Source organism: Rhipicephalus microplus, chromosome 3 (genome assembly GCF_043290135.1).
Source record: "Rhipicephalus microplus isolate Deutch F79 chromosome 3, USDA_Rmic, whole genome shotgun sequence".
Lineage (NCBI taxonomy): Eukaryota > Metazoa > Arthropoda > Arachnida > Ixodida > Ixodidae > Rhipicephalus > Rhipicephalus microplus.
This window is the reverse complement of record NC_134702.1, coordinates 103,407,952-103,418,112: the sequence shown is the minus strand read 5'-3', so window position 1 is coordinate 103,418,112 and position 10,161 is coordinate 103,407,952. Positions and strand designations below refer to the sequence as shown.

Here is a 10,161-nt window from a genome sequence, read left to right as displayed (position 1 = left end):
AGGCCCATGTGCTCATATTTCGGTGCACGTATAAGAACCCCAGGTGGTCGAAATTTCCGGAGCCCTCCACTACGGCATCTCTCATGATCATATAATGATTATCGGACGTTAAACCCCACATATCATCATCATGTGTCTTGGCCGATCCCCCTGCGTGGGCGAGTGCCAGCAATATGAGAGCATTATCATCATAATCAGACCATGCGCAACTACAACGAACTGGCCGATTGCTTAGCACGAGCTGCACTTGATAGCCCAATTTTTTCCGTACTGCCAGATGTTGAGTATATTACAGCATATCTAAAATCAGCAATCTGCACTGATGCGATAAAAAAGTAACTACATGGACAGGATATAACCACCTCAAGTTTCCATGTCGACCCCACTGGAACCAGTCCAGAAAGCTCGAAGTTTTAATCACTAAATTCTGATGTCGTGTCCCCCCCCCCCCTAAACCTGTATCTACCCAGAGCTGGTCAGACAATACCACCCCTCTGCGCATTCTGCGCAGAAATTGAATCAATTGAACAATATTTTTTGTATTGTCGCCGATACGTGATACTTAGAAAAAGGCTTCTGGTTATTCCATTTATGAAAACAGGCGTTACATTGGCGGCGGAAACTGCCCTAAGATTTGGTGCCTCAGTTTTGGGACATTGCCACAGGGATGCTTTCAATGCCGTTTGCGATTCTATTCAGGCACCTTTGTGATCTTCAATCAAATAATTATTATTTATTACGCGAAAAAATTCTAAATGGTGAGGTGAAGTAAACGCAGCTGAGTGGTACTCACAACACCTGAAATCTCAAAATTTCTGAACTTGCCTTTCCACTTTTTTCTTTTTTTTTTGTTTGCTCTCTTTTTATGTGGTTTTCCTTACATCAGTCATATTATAATACAAATTCAATACAGATAGTTAGATTTCTCACAAAAAACATGCACTACGTTTTCTTGGCCAATCCCCCTGAGTGGATGTGAGCCATGAGTCCAAGGAAACAAACAAAGAATCGTTTCGTGTCTCGGTGAACGCGCTTCGTGCTATCGCGTGATGAGATAGCAACTAGAAGAAGAAGAAGCGTGGAAATGACGCGGACGGCTCATTCGCCTCATCGACCAGTGAGTGTGATTCCGTCGTCGATGCAAACCTCAAGGTCACAGGCTTCTCCGTCCACGAGCCTATGGGGCACAGTCGGAGTGACCGAAACACGTGCCGCGACTGCGGTCTTCACCACCGATGCCCGCCCGCTGGCGGATACGGCGGGGCCAGCCCACGTGGCTTCACCCATTTTCAGCCCGGAGACGTCCATGCGCTGGTCCCCGTCACGCAGCCGAGCCGAACCGCTCGTACCATCGCTGCAGGAGAGCAAGGTGACAGGGAACGCGAAACGGCTCGCCACCATCGCTGCACCGTGGGCCGGTTCGCTGAGCGTGGGCACCGCCGTGGGCTACTCGCTGCCCGCCGCCCGCAGCCTCATAAGCACTCGAGACAACGTGTCTGACGATTTCCGAATCAGTGACAAGGAAATATTTTGGTAACGCGCCTTTCATTCGTCACTCGTAACTCAGTAGGGAGCGGGATGAGATTACGGTAGAGGGAAGAGGCGTGCTAGCAACGCCGACTAAATTTCAAGGCCGAAAGGCTGCCGCAGCGACGTCAGAGGTTGAGGGCCCAGTTGCCCAACTGAGCATGCTCAGTAAGACTTTTTTTTCCCACATCTTTTATACGGCCCCATCAAGCCTCAGCAGCTGCGAGAGCGGGAGCGTTTGTTCTCCTAAAACGTTAACAAAACACAGGCTTTCCGCCGCGTTCGCGGCGTAACTGGGCCCCCACCCTCTGACGTCACTGCGGCAGCTTTTCGGCCTTGAAATTTAGTCGGCGTTGGTGCTAGCCGTAGGACATTTCCGCGACACTGCTCTGTGTTTTGGCAGGAGAAACTGCCGTTTTTCCGAGAATATTGCATATTTAAAGACAGCAGGACAAGAACGAAAGGTGGAGACAGAACAGCAAGATGCTAGCCCTGTCCTGTAGTTTACTTGTTCTGTCAGTCGTCGTTAAGACGTTGTCCTTTAAATGCCTAAGAACGCATGTCAGTGTCCAGTGTTTGGAATACCGATCAAATAACTCACACAATGTTCCTTCAATTAGTGTCTGCTTAAGTCACAATTGTTAGTTATCAGTTCTCAAGATACTAGTAAAGTGTAATGCTGGGAAAGAACAACGAGATTAAGTCATTTCGAATAACTGCGTGATGAGCCAGCTGAAAATGCTGTATATATCGTTCGCACATTGCCTCAATGATTTTATTCGTCAACTATTAGCTGATCGGGTGTATTGCTGCAAAGACCGCTGTTTAGACTGTAGTTGTCTTCCTCATTTTGAATACTACTTCCACAGGAGAGTATACAGTCACAAACGGAAAAAAAATAGTTACCAGCCAACCATAGGCTACCACGTGGCCAATCTTCTCCTGTTAAACGCTTTTGCTTCATTTCAGGTTTGACTCGATTCTCTTGCTGGGCGCGGTGTTCGGATCGCTGTGCGGCTGTTTTGCGGTGCAGTGGCTAGGCCGGCGCAGGATGATGGCACTGGGTTGCCTCGGTTCGTTGGCCTCTTGGCTAGCCGTGGCCGCCGCCTCTGCAGACTCCTTCCATCTACTCACGGCTAGGGTGCTCGGAGGGCTGTGCATGGGCATCGTGTCACTCGTGGTGCCCGCCTACATCGCCGAGGTGTCCCCCGCCAGCGACCGCGGAAAAACGGTGTGTAAGAACAGCGCTTCACACTGAACTTGTTGATTCTATGAGGCCCAAGAAGCCACAGAAGCAATCAAACCCTGAACAATGGGACCCAGCAACGCTTGCCCTGAATTCACTTACGAAAAATTCTTTCTACCACAACTTCTTGGTTGCGCGCTCAGCTTCGATAACTATTTGTTTCGTCAATCCATATTACCATATTTGTGGATTACTATCGGCATGTATACATATGCTCGGTGCTGAGAAACTTTTGAGATGAAACGGTGGCAGTTGCCAGTTACAGACATACATTGCACTAAACCAATAAACTATTAATACATTAAATTTGGGGGGTCTAGTTACTGTATGACTGATAACAGTTTTGAAGAGCTAGAGAAACACGGCATGCAAAAAAGTTACATACAGTGCCGTGCCTCACCTTGGTTTGTGATGAGTTTATTTCAGGTTTCCACAGAAAATTGTCAAATTCGCTAAAAGCAATATGTCTTCACGCCCTTCAAATGTATTCAGCCATATTCATGTGCACTGCTGAAAAACATTATTTTAAGCCATACATCAATGACACATAATTCAAGTATTATAACTCATCTTGCAACTTTTTAACTAAAACTTTTTCTTGTTTGAAATGACGCGCTTGTAAAATACGGTGGGGCTATGAACGATGTTGTACTTATGTTTCTGGCAGGAGTATACCTACGCCTTCCAATGGTTATTCGAAAGATAACTCCCCAGGGCGCTTTCGCATAATTCAGAGCCTCCTTGTGTTTTATATATTGACGAGCATGTTTTTGTATTTACGCAGTAATGGCGCCAAAAAGTGTCACATCAACTTTCTACACTTAGCATTACATTTTATGGGCAAAAGCTGCGCTGTCTCCCAGAATCATTCGTAAAAGTTACAGAATCAATCTCTTGCTACTTCACCTACGACAATGTTTGAAACGAGGCTATAGTCGCTCGTCACATGCTTAGAAAACAGTGGTACAGCGAATGACGAGGGAGAGAAAAACTAATTCTGACATTTCCACTCTCATTGCTCCACTCTTCAGCATCTTTACCCTGTCACCAACAGTACCACTGCTTCATATTTATAGATTAATATGCATTCGTACGGCATCAGCTATAGGCATTAGTTTTATTCGCTGTTGGTGTTTACTTAAATACACAAAACAGCCAAAATCGATACGTAATCCGCTTATTTCTACATATTTTTTGCTTGTCTCTGGCACTGTTTGTTGCAACGATGAGCATTCATTGTATGAGTTAGATTTCTTGTTCCGTAGTAGGCAGGCTCCTTTTCAGGTTTTTTTATTTTTTGCTTGTTTTGTTTTTGCATCTTTTCCGGTGCCCTAATCAACTGTACTTTGCCATGCCTGAAATGAACTTGCACTTGAAATTGAGATTGTCTCAGAAGTTGCACTCAAAAAAGGGCGCGGACAACACAGAAAGAATTTTGGGTATAACCAAAGATAAATCGTAAACATTTAAATCACGAGTTGTTGAAGGCGATGGTTCAGCGATTTCCGTAGTTCCGGATGAATTCTACGTTTTACGGTTGAACCGACGTGTGGTACGCCATGTGGACTGTGTCGATTTTGAACTTAAGTGCAAATAATTCTTCTTTATGCTACCCTTTTACACTCAACAACCCCACAGCTGACAGCATGTGTGATTGTCTCAGCGGATCAACAAACCAAAAAAAGCGATTTCAATATATACCGTTTAGGGCAGTGTCTTTCAAGTGCATATATATTCAGCAACTGCGCAGTATATAAAAAAATGCCCCCCCCCCCTCCCTCAAGGGAGTCGTGAGGAAATGCATTTTTTTTTGCGCCGAGAAAGGGTACCGTTCCGTCAGACATTCGCTCTCACTGACTTCTGTCATTGCCTTGAGAGGCACCCAGCCAGCAAACGGTTGAGAGTGAGGCGCGAGTGGACGGGAGAGTGGGGCGCAGGGAGGAGTGAGAGTTAACGGCGAGAGGAGCGGCGAAGCACTGCCCCACTGTCTCGCACCACATACTCTGGTTGCTAGGGGCGAGGATAAGCGTGCGTTCCTGCAGCTGTTGCTATGGGAAAGGGAGTGAGAGCAAAGAGATGACACCTGCCAGTGTGCGGACACCGGTGCGGACAACGCTGGATGCCTGACGTAGTTTGACTAAGAAATGCATTTGCATTTAAATGTATTTGTTCCTTGAACGTGCGGCACACACTTAATTACGTAGCGAAAGCTGTACACAAGGTGGCCAGCCTCTCTTCTTTCTTTTTCTTTCTTTGCAGTGCGGTGCCTATCAGCTGGGCGTGACCGCTGGAGTGCTCCTCATGTACTTCCTAGGCAAGATCGCAGACTGGACGCAACTGGCCCTGTGGTGTGCCATACCACCGGTGACGACACTTCTGCTGCTCGGTATGGCAGTGGAGTCACCACGCTGGCTTTTAGAGACCGAGCAACACGAGGAAGCGCACAAGGCGCTCATAATACTTCGAGGCAAGGCACACGATGCGGATGCCGAGTATCAGGTGAGCACATGCATGAACGGCTTCCGTTTCCGCGCAACGACATATGGATGTGACATGGTTCCATCGTGAATCGTAGAAACAAAAACGCCACAGTGGGTTCGAAAAGAAATTTCATCCTATAGAATAGCATTAAATGTGGAAAAACTGCGGTATCAATTAAGTAACAGCCGTTCCTATAGGCCGCAACAACCATAAACGTGTGATGAACCCCATTCTACAGCAGAAATAACGTTGAACTCCCTGTTTTATCCGTTTTTGAGTATAACGTGTGGACGAGTAAAGCACAGGGAAGCGTCTACTGCTTATATTCTCCCACAGAATGGTACCAATGCGTTCCACGCATATTCTCAGTAATGATCATAATAGGTTGTACAGTTTTACTTTCAGAAAATGTTCGTATGCTTTTAAGTAAATCACAATCCAGAACTTCGGATGAAGGTTTGCCATTTGGTGTTCTTTAACATCCATGGTCTAGGTGATAGGTATTCACCGGAGCGCACCGGGGGTGACAGTTCTTAAGGCTCTCCTGTATTTCGACCCGATCAAAACACGACCGTGGTGGCCGAGAGTTGAAGCCAGACCTTCGGTCAGCATTCTGTGCAATAGAACATACGACAAGAATAAAATCTGTGCATGTCACACTGGCTTATGGTAATCTGTAACAGCATACGAATGGCACCGAAGAAGGGTGCATCCTTTATGATGGCTTCTTCAACTTTTTTGCTTACCATCTTTTTTTTCTCAATGGTAGCCCATAAGCAAGTGTGACAGAAGTATTGCCTATAATTAGACAATATATTGGTACACATAGGTACATGACTGGTACCTGAATCCACCGCAGTATTTATACAAGAGCACGTTTCTTCACACATCCACCAGTGACCACGGCTGAGTCCTCAGCAAGCATGACACATCGCCTTGGTCTTCGTGATAATGCTGTCTCTACGTCACATGGCGTCTGTTCACATACACTAGCAATCCAATGTTCTCAAAGTGTTTTAACCATGTAATGTAAGAACGCATAAGCCTCCAAATCAAGTTCGAACTTGTACGCAGCCCTATCGTGCACGGTGTGACACACTGCATATCATGAACAAGACCAGGGTTCAAGCATTGGGGGCTATTCGAGATTCTATAGGTCTCCGAAAAAAATGATTTCAAGTGATCAAGAAAGCTTTATGACAAGTCACAGAACAAGGATTACAGAGAGAGAAAGACAAAGAAAGAAAGGAAGACTGAAAGAAAGAAAGAAAAAGAGAAGGAAAGAAAGAAAGAAAGAAAGAAAGAAAGAAAGAAAGAAAGAAAGAAAGAGAAAAAAAGAAGAACCCTACAATAATTTTCGAAAAGGGCAGGTGAATTCTAAACGTTGGCCTGACGAACGCAAAGCATCTAGTCAGGATTTTGGGTCCAGCGGCATTCCCTGTTCAAAAATTTTTCATCGCTATTGCTGTAGCTCATGTTGCCCTGACGTACACGGCGACTTTGAAAATATAGTTTCGTTTTCGAAATCATAATACTAGTCGGGTTGAACGTCTTAAAACCAGCTTATATTCTTACGGAGGGCTCCACTAATTTTGCCGTCTGGGATCTCTTAATGTGCACCTAATACTAAATACACGTACATTAATCATTTTCGCCTCCTTTGGAAAGCGACCGCCATAGCCGAGATTCGATTGCGCGACCAGCGAGTCGGCAGTTGGTTTTGTAAACGAATAGGCATCATTTATCTTGTACTCGAAATGCATTGTTTGGTATTCCCTAATGTTTTCGCTGTGCGCACTGCGTGAGTTTTAACATGGCGCACCACGTTTTGAAGGAAATCGAGGCCATCTACACGAAGACACCAACGCCCCTGATTCACTACATGCTGGCCGTGCTAGTGATTGTGGTGCAGCAGTTCTCTGGCGTCAACACCGTCCTCCTTTATGCGAGCAGTCCACTTCACGCAGGCTTCGGGTACGACTCGGACGACACGCTTCTTCTATTGGCCTCCCTACAGGTGAGCAGATCATATACGAATAACGGTGTCCAACTATTCATTGACACGCATGCAATTTGTCCATTTGTTCACTAAGCTCTATCGCGTTCACGAAAAAGTCAGTTTCACCCCAACGTCGAAGCAACGAGTGCAAAAGCGAAAAAATTGAAATCTCACATGATGAACGACAAGCAACTCGATACTTGTAGCAAGCGCTGAAGCACAAATGCGGGCGCATCTTTGAGTTTGAGAAACGTGCATCCCCCAAAGTGGCCTCCTGCGAAGCAGTCTAGAACATGCCTTCTGGCATCTCGCGGCCCTCAGTGTCTTAGGTATCAATGGCAGTTGCTCAGGTTCGGCTGTCACCATTATTAGCTTGCATTTAACGAGCATTTTTTTCTCCATTAGGTTAAAGAGAAATCAACACATTCTTGACCAATCGTTCGTATTAAATAATAATGAAAAAGTCTGCTTAACTTGTCCACAATCAAACACGGGAAATGTCTAACTCGTGTATCCCAGTGTATACACGAGAGCACGCCTATCTCGCACGATGGCGCCTTCGGCGGTATTCTCTCGCTCCCAGAGACGCCATAATTTGTTTTGAACTGCGCAAGCAGTGGCTCTGGCGCCTTAAATAAAATGCGAAAAAGCGCTTGTTCACGCTGTGCCCGCTTATAAGAAGTCATCTGGGTACCACTGCGCCGCCTTCGGATGCGACATCAACCAGCGCAAAAGGAGGAGATTACTGAGCAGTGCTTGGGAAGTTCACAGCGCATCGCGGGAATCATGCCGGTGCGGTGTTTTCACTTTTCACCGATTTACATCCGCAAAAGAAGCGCTGAGCTTCGTCGTCAATAGATAAATGCCGTGAATAGAAAAGACAACGAGCCTAGCAAATATGCACGATAAATTACACTTACTGCGTGTATTCAAGCACAACGCCAACTGTACCACGCTTACATGAAGTCGCTTGGGCCCTACTGCGCCCTTCGCGGATACGAAAAGAACCAGCACAAGAGTAAGATATTACTTAGCACTGTCTGTGAAGATCACAACACGATGCGGCAATCGTTGCGATGTGGTGTTTTCCGATTGCACAAATTACCAACCGCAACAAAAAACGCCGAGCTCCATTGTCAGTAGATATATTGGCAATTGGCATGAAAAACAACGAGGCCAGTAAAAGCGTACGAGTAAGTATAGTTATTGCATTTATTCAAGCGCGACGCCAGCTGTTCCGCTATACAGCGGCGATTTGCGTGCAGTATGCCTCTAGTATGCGGCACCAAATCATTGCGGTACTCTTTCTGAGGCCACATGCCAATTGTAGGATATATTACGACTCACCGTACATTTAGTACAACGGTGTCTTATTGTGGTGTAAAAGAGACGTGAAGTGTGCAGAAAGCATGAATTTAGAACTCAAACTGCGACATGCCTTGGCTGCAACTAGGCGAGTCTGTGCTTTAGGCTGTTGTCATCGTAGCATTTTAAAATCTTGTTCTGGTTGGCATTTTCGCACCGCATGTGTGTTCCGAGTGCCCGGCATAACAAGCAATCGATAAACAGATGCGGTGCATGAGCGTAAGTTGGAGCCAGATTCTAGCGCTACGTTGACGCCGGCTTAGAGCCGGTTCACGCTAACACCAAGCATGTCGTAACGACGCAGTGCCGTAGACCGACGGCCGACGTCACACGCAGGAGAGCTCTTCGAATTGCACGGCAAGCTCCTCCGACAAACATGGCTGCCTTTCCGAATGCAGTTGTCGATCACCTCGAATCTATCAAGCGTTCAACGTGCGCTCTGTAGCTCGTAAGCTCCGAAATGATGCTTCTATTTGCTTGAAGCTCAAGTCTTTTAGCTTCGACAACACAGTACTCGTATCGATTTGGCACCGTTTTTGAAAGCCATACACGAATAACTGATGTGCTAGACCGAAAAAAGCATTCCAAAATCTCGGAGGGCAAACATTACACAATTGTTTAATGTTGCTAACGATGCTGGTGCCATTTGTCCAAACGCCTGCTTTGGGGACGCCATTTTCAATTACTGTGAGCTTTTTTAAATACCGGACAGGCAAAAATGCTCTATTCACTACCAGAACGTAGTCTAGTAGTAAATAGTGACACCATGTGACTTCAAATTACGCGCGCTAGCAAATATTTGTGCCTTCTAGATGCTTTGCGACGCACGAGCCTGCGGGACCCAGCTGCGCGCGAACCGTGTTGGGAAAACAGAAGAATGTAGAAGAAGAGGCAGAAGGGAATCCTCGAGACATTCTAGCTGTGCTATTATTCTCGGGCACAAGTTCGCCCAGCCTACGATAGCCTAATAAAAGAGGCTATCCACCAGATTGAAGAGTGCGTTACAAATCTAGTGGAAGTGCTGGGTGTGATGCCAAGCCCCTCTCGAGTGACGGAGCACAGTCCAGAACCACAGCGATTTCGACCCAACGAGCTGACGCCTGTTCATCAGCGCTGCAGTCGACGCCTACGTGGTGAGGGTCCTGAATTTTCACCTTTATCGACTTCGCTTGGAACATCAACGGCTGTGAACGGATACGCAACAGACATGACAGTTCAGGTCCCTCCAGCCAACATTGTCATAAACCAGCCAAAGCTACCAAAGCCTTTCCACAGCGAAAGCTACGAGGACGCAGAGGACTGGCTTGAGCACTTTGAACGCGTCGCAAAGGCTAACGGATATGGGGAAGAGTGCAAACTTGGAAGTGTTTACTTCGCACTGGAAGATAGCGCAAGAACGTGGTATGAAAACCACGAAGCCACCTTCCGGTCATCGAATGATTTTCGACGGGAGCTGCTCGTTGCTTTCCCGAACACAGACCGCAAAGAGAGAGCTGAAGCTGCGCTCCAGACAAGAAATCAGCGCAATAACGAAACTGTCGCC

At 46.5% G+C, this 10,161-nt stretch overlaps 1 protein-coding gene across 1 annotated transcript; it reads left to right on the top strand.

Annotated features, from left to right (window-relative positions):
- The first annotated feature begins 1,084 nt into the window (after positions 1–1,084).
- On the top strand, positions 1,085–7,543 carry LOC142802888 (solute carrier family 2, facilitated glucose transporter member 8-like). The gene is made up of 5 exons (XM_075887968.1): positions 1,085–1,533; positions 2,497–2,758; positions 5,033–5,272; positions 7,089–7,271; positions 7,460–7,543. Exons 1-5 carry the CDS (start codon positions 1,085–1,087, stop codon positions 7,541–7,543), a joined length of 1,218 nt encoding a protein of 405 aa, XP_075744083.1.
- The last annotated feature ends 2,618 nt before the right edge of the window (positions 7,544–10,161 follow it).